This window comes from Quercus lobata, chromosome 2, assembly GCF_001633185.2.
Source record: "Quercus lobata isolate SW786 chromosome 2, ValleyOak3.0 Primary Assembly, whole genome shotgun sequence".
NCBI classification, from domain to species: Eukaryota; Viridiplantae; Streptophyta; class Magnoliopsida; order Fagales; family Fagaceae; genus Quercus; species Quercus lobata.
In genome coordinates this window covers 75,792,023-75,811,604 of record NC_044905.1, presented here as the reverse complement: position 1 = coordinate 75,811,604, position 19,582 = coordinate 75,792,023, and the positions used below count along the sequence as shown (strand labels likewise).

The window sequence follows — 19,582 nt, the reverse complement described above, 5'->3', positions numbered from 1 at the left end:
AGGAGTTTCACAGAATGAAGATTTGAGAAATCTTGTAGGAACCTCCAGTGCGGTGAGCCCGATACAAGGAGAAGACGTGATGCGGACTGATGGGAAGTTTCAGTTCGGTTCTTCGGGCACAATTACAGGAGGCAGTAGATCTATTGGAGTGAAAGGATCAAAATCCTTGAAAAGACAACACCCATCTTCTTCACAGAGAGCTTCCTCTTCAAAGAGTGTGCAGATAAGGGAGAATGGAGGAAAACCAAGTGAATCGGTGCAATTCAACAAGGAGTGGTTGGGCGATTTGGCACCGAAACAGTTTGATAGAGGTGCCAAATGCGATAATCCGTCAGATCAGGTCAATGCCGACGCAGGAGTTGGAGTGGTGCAAGGCGGAGATGGGTCAGGCAGGGCGGGGCATCTTTCCGTTAACCATAGGGAGCGGCAGATCGAGGACACTATTACCGGATCATCCGGCCTGGGGTCAGACGCCCAATCCTTGGTGGCGGTTCATAACGGACACTCCGTTAATTTCACAGGAAGAGGCCGAAGCCTTGAACAAGCTGAGAAGGCCATTGGTGGTGCCCCACTTCGACGAATTCGGATGGGTGATACAGGAAAGAAGACTAGTGGACCAGAGGGGAATGGCAGCAGCTTTGATGGGGAACCACCCGATGCTAAAGCTTATCCAAATACTTGCTCCGATCGAGAAGAGCGATGTGTTGATATGTTGCCGAGAAGACATAGTGGGAATATTGAAGCACATGATGATATGGAAACCGGAGTGGAATCATTCGACGGAGTTGTTAAGGAGGCTGGGATGGAGTATGGTCGAAGCTGCAACAATGAATCCTAGTCAAGCTGAATTTCCCTTGGATCAATGTGCGAAGATGAATGTTCTTATGTGGAATTGCAGGGGTGCACTAAACCCGGATTTTAAGAGGAGGGTGTTTGAGATGGCTGTGAATCATCTTCCATCGATAATGGTAATCACGGAAACCAGGGTGGGTGGACGTAGAGCAGAAAAGATCATTGAAGGACTTCCCTTTGATGGTTTTATTATAATAGAGACTATTGGGTATGCTGGAGGCTTATGGATTTTGTGGAAAAAAAAGGATGTGGATATTAAACTTCTTTCAGCTACGGAGCAGGAGATTCATGCTACTGTGAAGGTATGTGCTTCAAACTTTTCTTGGTTAATTTCTGCAATTTATGCTAGCCCTCGATTAGCTGAACGGAGAATTCTTTGGTCCAACATAGAAGAGGTAGGGCAGTTACATAATCTTCCTTGGTTGATGATCGGAGATTTCAATGAAGTGTTTAGTGGGGAGGATAAATTTGGGGGGAATCATATTAATTTAAATAGGGCCCTGGAATTCAAATCTTGTTTGGATTCTTGCAATTTTGTTGACCTTGGTTTTGCCGGCCCAAAATATACTTGGACTAATAAAAGGCAGCTTTCGGATTTGATTTTGGAACATTTAGATAGGTGTTTTGCTAATCCTAGGTGGAGAATTTTATACCCTGAAGCAGTAGTTACCCATCTCCCTAGGACATTTTCTGATCATCATCCTGTTTTGATTGAATTATGAAAACCCAATGCGAATAGACTGGTGAGGCCTTTTCGTTTTCAAACGATGTGGCTTCTTCATTAGGATTTTTACAGGATTGTTAAGGAAGCTTGGCCCAATGAAGCTTAGTTACAAATGGCCATTCCAGATTTTATTAGGAAGGCTAGGAAGTGGAATTTTGAGGTTTTTGAAAATCTTTTTGGGAAGAAAAAGAGAGTTTTAGCCAGATTACAGGGGACTCAGAAGGCATTGGCTGAAAATCCGAATGAGTCTCTTATGAGGCTTGAAAATCAACTCATTGAGGAGTATTCTTCTATTTTGCTCCAGGAAGAGGAGTTTTGGGCCCTTAAGTCGAGGATTACTGTGGCTACCTTTGAGGATAGAAACACTTCTTACTTTCATTTAAATACTGTTGTTCGGAAGCAAAGAAATAAGATAAGGTGTTTGAAGGATAACATGGGGGAATGGATTGTAGAGGAAGAGGTGGTGCAGGAGCATATTTTGAATGGGTTTAAAAAACTCTACTCCACGGATTTTGAGATGTCTTATAGGTTCTCTTATGTGGCTGATTTCTCAGGCAACTTTCTCTCAGAAGTTGAAAGAAATTGGATGGGGAGGGAAGTTACTGATGAAGATGTGAGGAATGGGTTGTGGGCTTTGAAACCGTTTAAAGCCCCAGGGTCGGATGGTCTCCATGCTGGGTTTTTTCAGCATTTTTGGCATGAAGCAGGGAATCCAATCTGTAAGGAGGTGAAGAATATTTTCAAGGATGGTGTAGTCCCAGATTATCTCAATGATACTCTTGTGACTCTCATTCCGAAGTGTAAAAGCCCAGAATCCCTAAACAATTATAGGTCGATTAGTCTGTGTAATTCGGTTTATAAGATTGTTTCAAAGATTTTAGTTGAAAGGATTAGACCTCAATTAAACAAGCTTGTGTCGCCTGTCCAATCTGCCTTTGTGCCCGGAAGGAAGGGAATAGATAATATCTTAATTGTTCAAGAGCTCTTCTATGCTTTGGATGAGAAGAAAGGCAAAGAAGGTATATGGCTATTAAGATAGATTTGGAGAAGGCGTATGATAGGTTGGAATGGTGCTTTATTCACAAGGTTCTTCAGGCCTATCATTTTCCCCAAAATATTGTTAAGGTGATAATGAGTTGTGTCTCTTCTACTAAGATATCAATTTTGTTTAACGGAGGGGCCTTGGAGTCGTTTAATCCTTCAAGAGGGATTCGGCAAGGTGATCCTTTATCACCGTACCTTTTTATTTTATGCATGGAATATTTAGGACATTTAATAGAAAAGAAATGTATGGAAGGAGCTTGGAAACCTTTAAAAGCCTCCAGGGATAATATAGGAATCTCCCATCTATTTTTTGCGGATGACTTAATTCTCTTTGCCAAAGTAGATGATGATGCATGTGAAGCCATCTTGGAAGTATTAGATGAGTTTTGTGAAGAGTCAGGTCAAAAAGTAAGTGTAGAGAAGTCAAGAATTTATTTTTCCCCCAATATGCAAGCTGAAACAAAAAGAGAAGTTTGCTCAAAACTGGGAATACAAGCTACGACCAATATTGGGAATTACCTGGGGTTTCCGATAAAGCATAAAGGGGTCCCAAGGAATAGGCTAAACTTTATAGTTGAGAGGGTTATGAATAAGCTGGCTGGTTGGAAGGCAAGGTTCTTATCCTTTGCAGGAAGGTCTGTTTTGGTGAAGTCGGTCATGTCATCCATCCCTAACTATGTAATGCAGGCTGCCACCCTCCCTTCTTATCTTTGTGAAAAATTAGATAAAATCAATCGAGATTTTTTATGGGGTTCAACCAGTGAAAAGCGAAGGCTACATTTGGTGGGTTGGAGCAAGATTATTAGGCCAAAGGATGAGGGAGGTCTTGGGATTCAATCTACTAGAGCTAAGAATTTGGCTTTATTAGCTAAGCTAAACTGGAGAATGTATCAGGAAAAAAAAAAGCTTATGGGCTAAAGTGATCTTAAGGAAGTATTGTTCGGTTGAGAGAAGGAGAGCTAGAGACCCGGATAAGCTGCCAGCTTCTCCAAATTGGAGAGCTATTAAGGCTGGTTTTCAAACATTTAATGATGGAATTTGTTGGGGGATTGGAAATGGTGAAAGAATAAAAATTTGGACTGATAGTTGGATAAGGGGGTGTTCTTTGAGAGAGTTGATTGAAGGCCCTTTAACTCAGAAGGAGTTTGATATGAAGTTTTCTGAATTGCTCCTTGATCATATGCAGGAGTGGAAGTGGGAAGTTTTGTCCTTTGAGATACCTCCTTGTATCAAGGATAGGATTAAGGCTATCCCAAGGCGGCAAGTTAACAGTGGGGAAGATGTCATTATGTGGAAGTTTTCTAAGGATGGAGAGTTCACCACCAAGTCTGCCTATGCTTTGCTGAATGGTGCTCAGCAAAATTCCGTGCCTTTCCAAGGTCAATGGGTTTGGAAAATAGACACTTTGCCAAGAATTGTCAGCTTTCTTTGGCTGTGTATGCATAACAGCTTACCTGTAAGGGCTGAATTAACTATGAGAGGTATAATTACTAATAGTTGCTGCCCTTTGTGCAATAATTTTCCAGAAATCATAAGCCATCTGTTGAGAGATTGTGTGGTGGAAAAAAATTTATGGTTTAATCTTAAGATTCCCCCCACAATGGTTAGCTCCTTTTCTAATTTAGACTTGAATTGCTGGCTGGAAACTAACTGTCAAAGTAAGGTGCCTCATTCCTCTTTAGTGCCGTGGAGCTATATGGAATTTATGGAATGGTTTTTGGAATGGAATGGAATGATTTAGACTTGAATTGCCATTTGGAATTTATGGAAACAAAGGAATGGAATGGTTTTTAATAATACTACCTTCAATGCTAACTTGCATAGAATTAGTAAGAACCAAGCTTTGGAGTTTTACTACTGTGTGGGGAAGCTTAATTGTCACAGGAACAAGGTGGTGTGTACTGTTAGCTGGAAAAAGCCTCCTTTAGATTGGTGCAAATTAAATACGGATGGGGCCTCTCTTGGTAACCCGGGCAGGGCAGGAGGAGGAGGGATTATTAGAGATAGTGAGGGGAGATGGGTGAAAGGGTTTGCTAGAGCTATTGGGTTCACAACTAGCATTATAGCTGAGTTTTGGGCTCTAAGAGATAGGTTGTTGCTAGCGGATCAGATTGGAGTGCAGAACTTGGTGATTGAACTAGATGCTAAGGTTGTGGTGGAGTTAGTCCAGTCCAAAACCACCTCTAATGCTTTCTACACCTCTCTACTGGCTGATTGTAGGTCTCTGTTGGGCAGGTTTCAACATTCCAAGGTGCAGCACGTGTTTCGTGAAGTGAATAGAGTTGCAGACGCACTGGCTAAGTTAGGATGTAATATGCAGGAAAATTTTGTTGTTATGGATAGCTCCCCATCTGATGTTGTTTCTAATTTTGTGTACTCAGATGCCATGGGGGAAAACCTTTGTAGGCTTATTGCCAACAGTTTAGCCATTTTGGCTTAGTTGAATGATAATTTCCTTTTAACAAAAAAAAATATATATATTTTGCTTCGATAAAAAAAATAATAATAATAAAATAAGGCTTTTACACTTTTATGATTCTCGGGCTTGAAGCCTTGAATCCCCCATAATCCAGAAGCATTTCAAATTGGATGTAGATTGCAGAGTTTAGAGTAAACTCTTACACATTAGATGTGTTAAGATTGTCGGGCTTGGATTCCCATTATCTATAAACATTTTAAAATTCAAACAAATATATTTTACATCTACGTATTTATGTTGTTGTTGTTGTTGATCTTCATTGTACAGGGTGAATTTTTTTGGTAATAATCAATTCAAATTATAAGAATTTTAATGCTTATAGACAAAAGTGGGAGGATCCTCTATTGAATCCTCAAATTTTCTTCAACTTTTATTTAGATGTAAGACATATAAGGTATTCAAAAATCAATAAAAATAAACAAGCTAAAAATGAGAGAATTAAAAGATTCAATATAGGAGGGGTTCCCTTCCCAACAAAAGCCTCCCTCTGCTTCATTTTCTTAACAATTCTAATAAGACATGTCATAATTTTACATTATGCAGCACGTTATCCACTTGGAAAATCGTTTAAAAAGGAGAGTTTTTTGAGAAGTTTCCAAGAGTAAACTTTTTCCCATTTTTTGTTGTTGATATCCTATAGTGTTTTGGTAACACTGTGTATTTATCATATAATTTAAAATAAATTTTACTTTTATTTTTACCATTAATTTAATTATTCAATGTAAATTATATTATTAAAATATATCTTTTTAAATTTATATATAATTCTTGATTAAGCAATGTGTCGTATGGATGTATGACATGTTTTTGCCATGTAGCGTACTATGACACATTAAAATAATCAACATAATCTGCTTCAAGTAAAAACTTTTTATTAGAGTTTAAAGAAGAGTAGAATCAAAAGACTACTCTGATTAACTAAAAAGTTGCTATAAATTTAAGAAAATTTTTATTATTTGTTTTGTTTTTAAATATCTTTTTTTGTTTAAGAGTAAAAGTGGAGTAATACATGTCATGCATGTACCATATGGCTCAACATAAGTGTTATACATCACACAACGAAATTTCAACATTTGATGTTCTATAAGTACATTAAAAATTACTAATATATATGTTTTTAAAAAAACAAAATTACTAATATATTCGCTCAATGTAAAACTCCATTACTAAAGTTTCAAAGCAAAACCGAATGCCAAAAAGGTTCATATAATTTATAAAAACTATTATTATTTATTTTTAGGGTAATATATTTTAATCTTTAGTTTTAATTAATAAATTTTGGTCTTACATGATGTGATTTTTGCCACATTACTTAAAATATTTTTTGTTCTTTTATTTGTTTACCTATTTTATTATTAAATTTCATTATAACATTGAAATATTTTCTTAATTTACATATAAGTTTTTACTAATATAAAAGAAGTGGTGTTCTAGCTTTTGAATAAACAATTATATTCGCTACCTGTGATCCTCCTAGAAATTCAATTGACTAATAGTATGATGGATGGAATTTGAGACCTTTGACTTTACATAATTCAAAATTATTATGCCCACCACCAAGATGTCCTTGAGACAAAACAATTTAAAATTTCAATTAAAATTTTACTACCCCACAAATTTGAAGGACTTATTAGGGTGAGAAAGAAAACAAATGGTCCATTTGTAATATAATTTTTTTTTTTAATTTTGGTTTAAATAAATCAAAATTTTAAATTAAAATTTTGGAGCCTTTATCTCTAAAGCGCCTAACCTTAATCGCTTTTATGAGATCAATAAGATAATTACTTTTATTGGTAATACTTTCTTGAGGCCAGGCTGGATGATTTCTAATCAAACCGGCCATTTCCAGCCCAATCCAACATAGGAATTAAATGCCATCCCAGCCCAAAGTTTTCTAATAGACCGTTAATGTTTTAGTTTCAAGTTTCACCCACCCCGAACGTTAATGCATTGTTTTTAGGGGCAAAATGACAAATTACTTCTTTTTTTTTTGGTTACATTTTAAATTATCACCCCGATTGCACTTAATTTCATGATCAAATGAATTATTGAAATGCAGTTGAAACCCCAAGGTTATAACTCCGTTCTAATGTCCCTTCTAACAAGAGATTTTACCAATTAACTTAATTAGTAAAATTTTTTGTTTTTCAATAAAAGATTTAGGGTCCGTTTGGTATATGTATTTAAAAACTGAAGACTGTTATTTGAAAACATTTGTGAAAATACGTATGGGTGAAAAAATATGTGAAAATATGTGTAATGTTGTTTGAAAATTGAAAATTGTGGTTTAAAAACACAAACTAAACACCCCCTTAGGGTTCGGTTTTCATCTACACTATAAACTAATTGAATATTTTAATTTGATGATAAAAAATAACATTATATGTTAAAACTCTAAAAAATATGTTAAGAAAATTGGGAGATTTATCGTTTATTTCAATAGTTTACGGGTTAAGTGTAGATGTTAAATATAACAGGATGATAGTTTAGAAGAGAAAAAAATCCCGGTTTATCACCAAAAAAAAAAAAAAAAAAAGGGTAATAAGCCCCAGTTAAAATTTATATTAATTCCGAGGTCTCCGAAGCCGGTGAAGAGCATGACGTAAGTATGTAAGCACCACCCAACCCGGAAGTCCCACGTGTAGAGAGTTGAGGTGGTGAGACAGACATCAAAAGTACGGACGTGAAAACTGAGTCTTAACTAGAATTGATAAGCGTCGGTTGGATTCCGCTTCTGTACCAGTGTAGTGTAGTGTACTGGGTCACTAGTATCAGAAAATCACAGAGTATCCAAAGTAAACAAAACAAAACAAAACAAAGAGTCACTCTTTAGTCAAACCCGTACGAAACCAGAACTCTGAAACTGCGAAGACCTCTCTCTCTCTCTCTCTAGAATATCTCACTGTTCCTCTCTCTCTGTCTCTCTCACACACACACGGTGTCTGGATCGAAGAGATTTGCAAAATGTGAGGGATTTTACTGCTTCACATTTTACACCACAGGTACATAGGCTTATTCACCTCTTTGATTACTTTTTTTTTAACGTTTTGTTTGGTTTCTAAGAAAAACCAAAGAAAATAGAGTATCTTTTAGAAAACGAGGAGCTGAGCTGAGCTGAGCTGAGCTCAACTAAGCTTGGTAGTTGCTTTATTAGGCTCGATTTAGTTAAGGTGAGAGGAGGGTACCATTTTCTCAGCTCCCAAACGGAGCTTTAGGTATCCTTGGTTATGAAGTAGTGGTTTTTATTTTTTACTTTTTTGAATTTTATGTTATGATTTTAGCTGTTACTACCTTTTGTATTGACATGAGCTTAGTTTGCTAGTTAGAGATTCGGCATTTTGAGTTTGTGGCGAGTTACGATTAGGGGTGTGAATTACTTAATACTCTGTTTGGTTGCTAAGAAAAGTTCAGAAAAAGTAAGTATTAGGGTGTTGTTGGAGTTGTAGAAATGTACTTTCTAGTCCATCTTCTATACTATCAGGTTATTGATTTGTGTATTAGAGACAGTCCATTGTACTACATTGTCCCAAATTCCTAGTTGTACTAGTAGTTGTGTAACCCTGAAGTTAGACCAGATTTAATTAGCTTAGGGTTAGTCTTGTTATAAATTCTGGGCCTTGTATAGTTATCTGATACACAATGATACATTATTTGCTCTCCTTTTTAATGGAGTAAAGCTAGGACTATGAGCATAACTAGGAATTTGACAATATGATGCAGTGGGCTATTGGGTATTTGTCCATGCCTCTAACATTGTGAATGGTTAGGCCAAAATCTATGAAGAGATAGACAATATGCTTGTTTTTATTCATTAGAAAAAAGTTGTGTTTAATCTTTATGAATTACTTTCAAATTGCAATTCCTGGAGCTTCATGCTATTTTGACATTTATGTAACATACAATGTGTCTAGGTTAAAGCCAAGATAACGACATGGTGTTACATATTTAACTGCTTATTAGAACAATCCTAGTTAGTAAATTTTGATCATATTGACCTTGATACCAGATTTTGATGCTTAGACTTAACACAATCTTGGAACATATATATTGCTTCTGAAGTTAAGTGTTCTCTTATAAAGTAATTAGGACAATCAATGTTTAGTTGCTTCTAGTTCATCCATGCTTTAGGTTGACTCTTTGTAAGGGTACATTATCTTGTTTACCAACCTATTATATGTCCCTATTTATTATTCCTACCTATGTGGCTAATCAATTGGAAAAGCTGTTGCAGAATTTTTTACGGGGTGGACTGGGATGAGTTGAAATTTGATCTTGTAGAGTGGAATAGGGTATGCTCTCCATTAAGGAATTTGGGGGGAGGAGGTGGGTAGGAGTGAGGAGGTTGAGTACTTTTAACCATTCTTTGTTAGGTAAGCGGCTCTATTGTTTTGGTGGGGATGGTGATTATCTCCGGAGAAGAGTGGTAGGTGTCAAATATGGGGAAGCTTGGGGTCAATGGACTACGAGGGTAGTAAGAAGTACACATGGGTCTTTGGCGTAGCATTAGGGCAGGGTGGGAGCAATTTGTGAATTCTTTATGCTTTCAAGTTGGTGATGGTAGAAGATTGAGGATTTGGCATGACACATGATGAGGGACCAAGCATTTAAAGATGTGCATCCAGAATATTTCTCCATTATAGTGGACCAGGAAGCTTTGGTTCATTCCTATTTGGAGACCACTGGTTAAGAGCAACAAGGTTTTTGGAAAATCAGGTTTGCACAAGTTTCAATGATTGGGAATTGGAATCTATTGACTCATTTTTGATCTTTTGTATCAAAGTATCCCAAGAGCCAAGGGAGTTGTTTGTACGAAGTGGTGATTGAATAATAGAGAAAAAGTTTGAGGTCTGTTCTTACTAATTACTATGAAGCATTATGGGGCTCAAATAGCGTGTTTTTACTTTTTATCCCAGGAGGAGTATTTGGTGTAACTAGGTCCCAAAAAGGGTGGCCTTTTTGTGTGGACAGTAACCTGGGGGTAAATTTTTACATGAGATAACCTTATGAGGAGAGACACAGTATTGGTAGATTTGTATTGCATGTGTAACTGCAGCTGTGAAACCATTTGTTAGTGCATTGTGCATTTTCTTGTGAGATGTTTTCTTTTTATATTTTCATTATTTTGGGGTTTACAGGATGATGCTCAAGGGGATTGTGGAGGTAATATTTGGTTGGAACAATTGGTTTGGCTATCATGGTAGTTCATTGGTTTTGAATAGGGTTTGCTTAAGTTTAACTTGGATAATGTGGAGGGAGAGGAATAATCGAAATTCATGGTTTTTGAGTTGAAATTAGGTTTTCTTAGGATCCAATTACTGAGTTTATAGATTCTGTTTTTGGTAAATCTTACTCTCTGTAATTCTTTCTGACGACTTTGTGTATAAAATCTGTGTGAATGAGTTTTATTCATTTTCAACAAAAATTATTACTTGTTATAATTAAAAAAAAAAAAAAAATCTAATTGGATAGTATATATTATTTTCATTTCAGGGCTGTGATATTTTTCGCTTTTTTTTTTTTTTTTTTTTTCCCCCCCAGGTTATAAAGCTTGCTCCTGTTAACATGGATTGTGTATTCTAAGAAACTGCAAACGTTTTGCCTCTATATCCTGCAGTATATATGGCTTCTGGTGGTATGGCTTCTGCTATAGCAGTTGGAAAACCTGCTGGTGATGCAATGATTGTTGATACGCTCCCAGAGGAGATCAATGAAATGAAGATCAGGGATGAAAAAGTTGAAAAGGTGAGCTTCTAAAATATTCTTAAATGATTGTTTTTTTAATGTTCAGTTTTTTGTTCCCTTCTTATATGCAATTTTGCTATTGATAGTTTCTGTATGTAGGAAATGGAAGCAACAGTGGTTGATGGAAATGGAACTGAAACTGGACACATTATTGTAACTACAATTGGGGGTCGAAATGGTCAACCCAAACAGGTAGATATGTGAAACTTTATATTTGTAAATGTGTCATTTCTTGTTAAGTTGTGGAATGGTGAGATAACATCAGATATAACACCCTGAAATGTATCATTCTGAGAAAACTGAAAAGTTGAGTCTTTCACTTCTCTGGTGTCAATATTGCTGCCTTTTCTGTTGCCAAGAATTCTGACCCTTGGGAAGGACATGCTTAGTGTCTTTATTCTATCTCTCATGAAATTTTGCTAACCCATTCCACTTACGTGCCTGAGGAAATGGGTCTCAATCCCTCCCTGATGGCATGGCATTAAATTAGCACTCTCAGCACCAATGTTATATGGAAATAACATTGATAATTTTGTGCTTTGAAGTATGAAATATCATAGGACTATTAGTGCATATCCAATATGATATGTTCTATGAAATTCACTGTAAACTCTGGAATGTAAAACTTTTCTGGAGTTGGGATACAGTTTCAACCATTTTTCTTTTAGATAAGATGTGAGCTTTAGCAGATAAACATTGAAAAGTCTGTCCCCAATAAATATAAATAGATGGAACTTGTTGGATTCTCGTATTCTTCTTCGCTTATATCAGACACACACAACTTTCTCTTTGACATGACTTCAGCTCTTTAGCTTTAATTTTTCTAATGTTACTGCAGACCATAAGTTATATGGCAGAGCGAGTTGTTGGACAGGGCTCATTTGGAATTGTGTTTCAGGTGACACTTTAACTGCAAATCATGAATCATCTATAATGACAGCTGATATTGTGGTAGCCTATAAGGATTACAGATAATGTATTTGAAGCCTCACACATTTTATTTTGCAGGCCAAGTGTCTGGAAACAGGAGAAACTGTTGCAATTAAGAAGGTATTGCAGGACAAGAGATATAAGAACCGTGAGTTGCAAACAATGCGCCTTCTTGATCATCCTAATGTTGTCTCACTCAAGCACTGCTTCTTTTCAACCACGGAAAAAGATGAGCTCTATCTCAATTTGGTGCTTGAATATGTACCTGAGACTGTATATCGTGTAGCGAAACACTACAGCAAAGCAAATCAGCGGATGCCCATGATATATGTGAAACTCTACACCTATCAGGTTAGTTATGCCATATTTATGGGTAAATGCTGTCATTTTGAATGTGTTGTCTTATACTTGTTAATGAAGTATTTTAGTGATGGTTTGTTATTATCCAGTGTTAGTTAGCTAAGAAGTTCATTTAAGACAGAGGTCTGGAGGGGGGAATAAAAAAACTATTGGGACAAGTTTGAGAAATGCCAACAAAAACAAGAGTCAAAAGTTACAATTGCATTGTTTAAAGTGAGTAAAAACTCAATGTTGTGAGTGTTGAGCTCTACTTCAAGGAAATGAAAATACTAGTTGGGGCAACCTATTAGCTTAAGCTTTGGGTTGGAGTGGTTTTCTAACATGTATATCAACTTGCTCTTGGTGGACTCCCTAGGCATCTCTCTCCCCCAATACCACTTTAATTTTTTAACACTGCTAAATATTTCTTAGTTTAATTTCTAGGTGCTCTGCATTTCAATTTTTGTTCAACTAGAGAAAACGAGCGGAACTTGACTTAACATTGACAATCATTATCTCCTTAATAAATTCACCTGCTAGGCTATTAAAGGAGCTAGATAGATACCTTCTCCCAATATTGTGCATCCTAATACATAAATGGAACATAGATATGATGGTTGTTTAGACTGTTATGCTTCCTTCTTATGAGCTGGCCTGTTACCTGTATTAGTATAGTATTTAAAAAAAAAATCTTTCCACCCCCCCACCCCCCTCCTTTTCCCCAACTCGGGCCACTATTCTAGATCACTTTCGACATATGGTTGATATTGGAAACAGAACCTTCTAGGCTTGTACTAATAGGCAAATGTGAAATATACTACATTGGATTTGGATCGCATTAGCTTTTTTATATTTATTATTGTTATATTAGGGAGCTAGTTATTGATTACCAGTTTACCACGTATCTTTTCAGCATATAGTGTCTACTGTGATAGATAACACCTATTGGATTTTGACAGATATGTAGAGCTTTGGCATATATTCACGGAGCCATAGGCGTGTGCCACAGGGACATTAAGCCACAGAATCTACTGGTTTGTGTTTGATAATTAGGGTTTTTTTTTCCTAATTGAAATTGGAATCTATTACCAATGCAATTTCTTCTTGCAGGTTAATCCCCATACCCACCAGGTCAAGCTATGCGATTTTGGAAGTGCAAAAGTTCTGGTAGTATCCTCTTGCTTTGTCTCTGGTTCCTGATGCCATATATATAGTATAGATGGTGTTTATTTACATAGTTTTTGTGAGAGTGGCTAGATCTATTCCCTAGCTGTCATATCTTGAATTTGAAGATATTGGGATATAGTCATAGAACTTGAGGTTAATATTTTCATGCTTATCAAGAAAATAACAGATTGACTGATTGAGTCAAGTTAGCCCTGTTAGTACTCCCTGATAGATACCAACAGAGAGATATTAAGATTTGTTTTTTAGGGAATGTTTTCCTTTCTCTTTACAAATTTATGCTGGATCTTTTAGTTGTTAGAATGATAAAATGGATGACTGCATACAGAACCATGAATTACAGTAGTGAAGTTCTGAATTCCTTTATGCATGGTCTTTAAGACTAATCAACAAAAAAAATGTATGGTCTTTAATACTTTTCTTTATGCTTCATAACTTTTGCCCCATGCTGTCAATGTTTTTCCCTCAGGTAGGGCCATCTTAATTTTATGAGCTCTTATTTTGTTACATCAACCTGATGCATCCTTTGCTTCTTTATCTATCATCTGAAACAGGTGAAAGGTGAGCCAAATATATCATATATTTGTTCTCGTTATTATCGAGCGCCTGAACTCATATTTGGAGCAACTGACTACACTACTGCAATTGACATCTGGTCTGTGGGTTGTGTTCTCGCTGAACTGCTTCTAGGACAGGTTCTTCACAAACATCAAGTTTCATGTTTTAGATGGACACCTATATTTTTCTTTTTCTTTTTCTTTTTCTTTTTTTGGTTCACTTGATATATAGCAGGGATTGATTGCAAGTATATTCTTTTTACTTTTTCTTTGGGCCATCCCAATTTTGTAGCCTCTCTTTCCAGGTGAAAGTGGAGTCGATCAGCTTGTAGAGATTATTAAGGTAATATGGCGCATTGCCATCATTAGATGAACTGAAAGTTTTGATCAATTAGCTTTTGTAAATTAAACTTAATTGACCTATCCTTTTCAAATAGGTGCTTGGTACACCAACTCGTGAGGAAATCAAATGCATGAACCCAAACTATACAGAGTTCAAATTCCCACAAATCAAGGCCCACCCCTGGCATAAGGTGAATTCCCTAGCTTCTGTGTTCCATGTTTTCTGCTCATGATGCTTGCTGCATGATACTTTCAGATTCATCTGACACATTCTTCTTTTGCACACAGATATTTCACAAGCGCATGCCCCCAGAAGCGGTAGATCTTGTCTCAAGACTTCTCCAGTACTCTCCAAATCTGAGGTGCACTGCTGTAAGTATTTCCCTTTTGCTCCTCCTTGTGTCCTAATGCAAGTGAACGATTGGATTAATTATCAAGGTTATCTTTTTCTATTGGCTGTTTAGTTATTGTGTGGAATAATTTCTTTATACTGTTTTGGGTGTGGTTTCTACTCATGTATGTATATATTTATAGTGTTTTCTGAATTACTTAATTATATATGTCTTATTCTTAACCAAAAGCCCTTCATCGTTTCAATTTTATATTTGTTACAATAAGTGGAGGAGGGGGATTTGAACCCAAGTTCTCCTCATAAGGGTGACCACACAATGCCACTGAGCTACAAGGCTCTTGGCAGCCCTTCATCGTTTCCCATGTTGTTAGGAGGCAAAAATTGTATCCTGTAGGATGCAACTAACTCAGAAAAAGGAGCTTCTGCTGAGATAATTGTGGATGATTCCTTGTTCATTTCTCAGATCTTAAATTATGATCATATGCCCGCATCATATACTTCTTTGAATGCTATGCAAAGTGAAATATACTCATTGCAATTGCCTTAAAGAACAACGGAAATGGTTATATCCATGGAATAACCAATTTGCTGCTATGGTATTTTCTTTATCAATCCAATAATCAGCTGTTGTATATCTTTTGCAGTTGGAGGCCTGTGTCCACCCATTTTTTGATGAACTTCGTGATCCTAATATCCGTCTCCCTCATGGGCGTCCCTTGCCACCTCTCTTCAACTTCAAACCTCAAGGTTTGTTCTCTCCCACCTTTTCTATTTCTTAGTGTAACTATTCTAAAAGCTTGAACTAATCTGCTAATACCATATGCTTTGAATGATAACATGGCATTTTTAGAGCTGAAAGGAGCAACTTTGGAGCTTCTTTCCAGACTGATACCAGAGCATGCCCGGAAGCAATGCCCATTCCTTGGTTTGTAGATTTTAAAACAAGTGCTGAAACAATGGAATTATTGCTATATTTTACCATGTTTGCCTTGTATGTTTTCTGCACAGATTAGTGCCGCCCTGTTTGTTGTTATATCTAGTTTCAACTTGAAGTACTTGATTGACAAATGATGCTGGTGTTTACCTGTTGGCCATGGTCACATATAATTCTGCTAAAAGACTCGGAGTGATTCTATCTTGATCGTGTCTGTAATCATAAATTAATCACTTATTGTATAGCTCTCTTCTCTCTCTATATCTCGTCTTTCTTCCATAGAGACCTCATGAGGGAAGGAAAATGGTTCAACAAATGCATCAAGATGAATTTCTACCTCTTTAGCCATAATGATGATGATGATGATCGATTTATATGCTACAATGAATGCATGCTAGTATCTCCCTTTTTTTTCTTTTTCTTTTTTATTGTTTGTTTATTTATTTATATTTTTTGAGAATGAAGATTGTCAACTTTCTAAACTTAAAGCAGCCATATCGGCTTGAACAAAACAAATGGCTTGAGATGGAACATCCTCCATCCAAACCGTACATTTTGGAAAACTAATAGCTAATTTTGCCAAAGTGTGCGCTACAATATTGCTATTTCTCTTTGTATGAGAATGAGACAATTTAGAAAAGGATCTAGAAAGGAGGCTAGCATCCCTGAGTAACAACCCATAAGCTGCTCATCCAAAATCCCCCGTCTAGTGCTGTAACCACAGCCTCCGAATCTCCCTCTAAAAGCACCCATTGTAAGCCGACCTCCAAGCCGAACTCAATAGCTCTACCTGCTGCCACAGCCATAGCCTCCACCTCAGCTGCGTGGGGAAGTTGCTGCACCCAAAGATGCGATAACCAACCCCTGTTTGTCTCGGATAACAACTCTGTTCCCCGATATATTTGCATCTAAAAGAAAAAAAAAAAAAAAACATTTTGTGGAGCCTCCAAACGAGGCTTTGATATAACGTGTAAAGTACCATCTTAACCCAAAAGTCACATATGCTTAAGTCCATGAGTTTAGTTAAATTAAATTAATCATTCATTTTATGATTATCTCTGAAGTGTAAAAGGCAACCCACGGCTTATGTCGCTCAATATTTTTGCATCCTCTCTCATCCTACCAATTCAGTCAAAATGACAAAATCTGAAATACAATTATATAGTTTTCCTGTTTTCAAGTTAATCATCGTCAATTTCATCAGCATCATTGGACTTAAATACTTTTTAAGTTCGACCATAGGGGTTGTGAGTTACAAATTACGTTAGGCAGGTGCCATATTCATGGTCTGATCACGGGGGGTTAAATGTATTTTTCCTTAAAACACTTGGTTGCAAATTAGCTTTTAAGATAGACAGACAGTGGAGGTAAGGTGGAATTTGAGGGGGGGAGAAGGGGGAGTAGAGTAAAGTTGGCTGCAAATAGACTAATTTTAAATCAAATCTACTCTATTCTATTCTACTCTCCCTCCCTCTCCTTCTTCCTTAATTCAAACAGACCATTAATCTCATACACGTCAAGTAATTATCATGAACAAGTTAGGCATTCTTAAAATCTTAAGAAGACTCTTAAGAGGGCTAAAAGTCTTGTAGTTGAATTGGTCGGCATCTCTTGGTGTTTTTGATATATTGATGTTCAAAAGTTCAAAATTCCTTACTCCTAACCTTTTTTTTTTCTTCAAGATAAGGCCTATAATGTTTGTTTTTGAATAGGCGTGCCATGTTTTTAATACATTTCTCCCGTCTTTTTAAACAAATGCAAAGCCATAGTTTTTTAAACTCTTCATGTGTTTAGCCTTTGTACCCTCTATGCCCTATAGGTAAATATTTTATGCCTTCTCAACTTATAAATCTCATTCATCAAAATAACAGGATAGAAGAAAAAAATCTCAGACGGATTAATATATTTAGAACTATTGGCCAATTAATTTCATAGTTACTGTGCCTAAACTTTAAATACAATGTTTTAGGTGTGCAATATATATATATATATATATATATTAGACTCACTAATCAAATTCAAATGCTTAGACTTGGTTATATTAACCAACAAATATAAACACAAATAATGTTATCATTTTCAAGGACAATTAAATAAAATGCAACTGTTTGTTTAAATTTAATTAGGAAATCTAATGTATTGCACCTAAGGTCTTGTATATAAATTTTTTCTTTTGCATAAATATCTTGGCAAAATCTTTTAGTAACACCTTTGTATTTTTGCTATGAATAACTACAATTACAACAATGTCGAGTTTTGTAACTCAGTTGTTGATTGGTCTCCTTTATAAGGAGAACACCATGACTTCAATTTAAAAAAAATAAATAAAAATTACACATCAATTTATCCAATATATATACACCTTTACACTTTTATTTTCCGGTACAAAATTTTCAAACAATTCATTTTTATTTTTTATAATTTAATAAGTATAATGTGGAAGAAGGATTTGAATCATGGACATCTATACTAATTGAGTTATAAAACTTTTATGTCTTGGCCAAACCCCTTTTTTTTCCAAAAAAAAAAAAATTCCAGCAAACATTCAACATCTTTATAGTTGGTTATGTTATGTAAGGTGTAATTTTCACTTTAATAACCTATTAATTATCTTAACAAACATATTTTGTCTTTCTTAAAAAAAATTAACGCATATAACAAATAATTACAAGAAGATTCTATTCAATTAACCCTTATCTGTATATATTTTTCTTCTTAAATTTTTTATATTTTTTTATTTCAACTGGTCATGCGTAAAAGTAAAACGCATCAAGAAGATTTCACTTTGGTGTCTGAATCACCTCAATAGTTTTTGTTCACCAAGCTGTCTGGCATTTATAGAGACATCCTCGTATTGATGATTACAAAGCTATGGTTTGCATCGAACTTTTTGAACAACAGAAGGTTTGTATCGAACTTAAATAAATATAAAACGTAAAAATTACTGTTAATCGTTTATTGAGCCATTTCTCTTATTTTCTATAAATAAATATTTATATTTGAAAAAAGAGTGTGAATTTTGTGAGGTTTTAAAAATTTATACATCGTAAAAAAGTTAAATCAAATGCATACTGATCAAATGTCCTATCCTCTAAAAGTTTGGTGGACAGTAGTGGTGATGGTGACAGTGACATGCATTGATAATTGGTGAGTGGAAAGTGGAGACCAGCTAAGGAAAATATGTAATTACATTTTTGGGCTTTATTTTCCTAGTGATTTTAATTCAAAAGAAGGGACTCATTTGGGTATTTTAGCTAGAGTCGACCGATAAAAAACAAGATTGGCTCAAATAAATAGAGAGACACTACAAAATAAGATAAGAGATTGTGGCCAAACATGATGATGTGATTAGATTGTTATTACCAAAGATCATAAAAGCTCTTAAAACAAAACTGTCTTTTTTTTTTTTGGTTCCCCCAAAGTTTCAGATGATTTTAAGCGGTCATATTTCACACCAATATTTTAGTTTTTAGTCTATAGTGTCTGTTTTTTATAATTACTTTTTATCATCAGTTCAAAATATTAATTGATTTTTGATGTAAATAAGGATTAAATTTCAAATTTTTTTATGCTTTTTGGTGCAGACGGGCATCAATTGCTTTTATTTATTTATTTTTATATTTAAAAAAAAAAAAAAAACACACATTGGTAATTCTTGCTTTTGTTTCAAAACTCAAAAGAGTTAAAAGGGAATATTTAGAGGCAATTATACGTTACCTACCAAGAAGGCAAGAAGGTACGTGGAAGATTTGAAGAATCTTGCTAGGAAAGAAACTGATTTTGTACGTCATAACTAATAATTAAATCATATATTCATATAACTTTCTTTTATAACTTTTATTTTTCCTTCTATCTACAATCATGCTGTTTGAGTTCAAGGCTTCACTGAGACAGCTTATTTGATGAAAAACTGAAAAGTAATATATAATTGCAATTGTAGTACTATCGATTTAGTTCAATAATCATACAATATTACAAAACACAATAACGTTATTTGAAACCCGTGAGAGCCTGTCTGCCTATGACATTGGGGGTGGGGGGAACGAGGTATACCAACTACGAAATTAAGCTATATGTTTATTTTTTTTATTCTATTTCAAGT

The 19,582-nt window shown here is 35.6% G+C and overlaps 1 protein-coding gene across 4 annotated transcripts; it reads left to right on the top strand.

The window, feature by feature from the left end:
- The first annotated feature begins 7,845 nt into the window (after positions 1 to 7,845).
- On the top strand, positions 7,846 to 15,864 carry LOC115976634 (shaggy-related protein kinase epsilon). 4 transcript variants are annotated; one of them, XM_031098055.1, is made up of 13 exons: positions 7,846 to 8,101; positions 10,714 to 10,841; positions 10,941 to 11,033; positions 11,680 to 11,739; positions 11,850 to 12,122; positions 13,070 to 13,144; positions 13,221 to 13,277; positions 13,850 to 13,990; positions 14,145 to 14,195; positions 14,290 to 14,385; positions 14,483 to 14,566; positions 15,191 to 15,293; positions 15,397 to 15,864. In XM_031098055.1, the coding sequence occupies exons 2-13, from the start codon at positions 10,719 to 10,721 to the stop codon at positions 15,477 to 15,479; spliced, it is 1,239 nt and encodes a 412-aa protein (XP_030953915.1). In that variant the 5' UTR covers positions 7,846 to 8,101; positions 10,714 to 10,718; the 3' UTR covers positions 15,480 to 15,864. The 4 variants fall into 4 exon arrangements, with proteins under 4 accessions (XP_030953915.1, XP_030953912.1, XP_030953914.1 ...); XM_031098052.1 differs by having other exon boundaries at positions 10,638 to 10,841; XM_031098054.1 differs by lacking the exon at positions 7,846 to 8,101 and adding an exon at positions 8,174 to 8,269 and having other exon boundaries at positions 10,638 to 10,841.
- Positions 15,865 to 19,582: the final 3,718 nt, after the last annotated feature.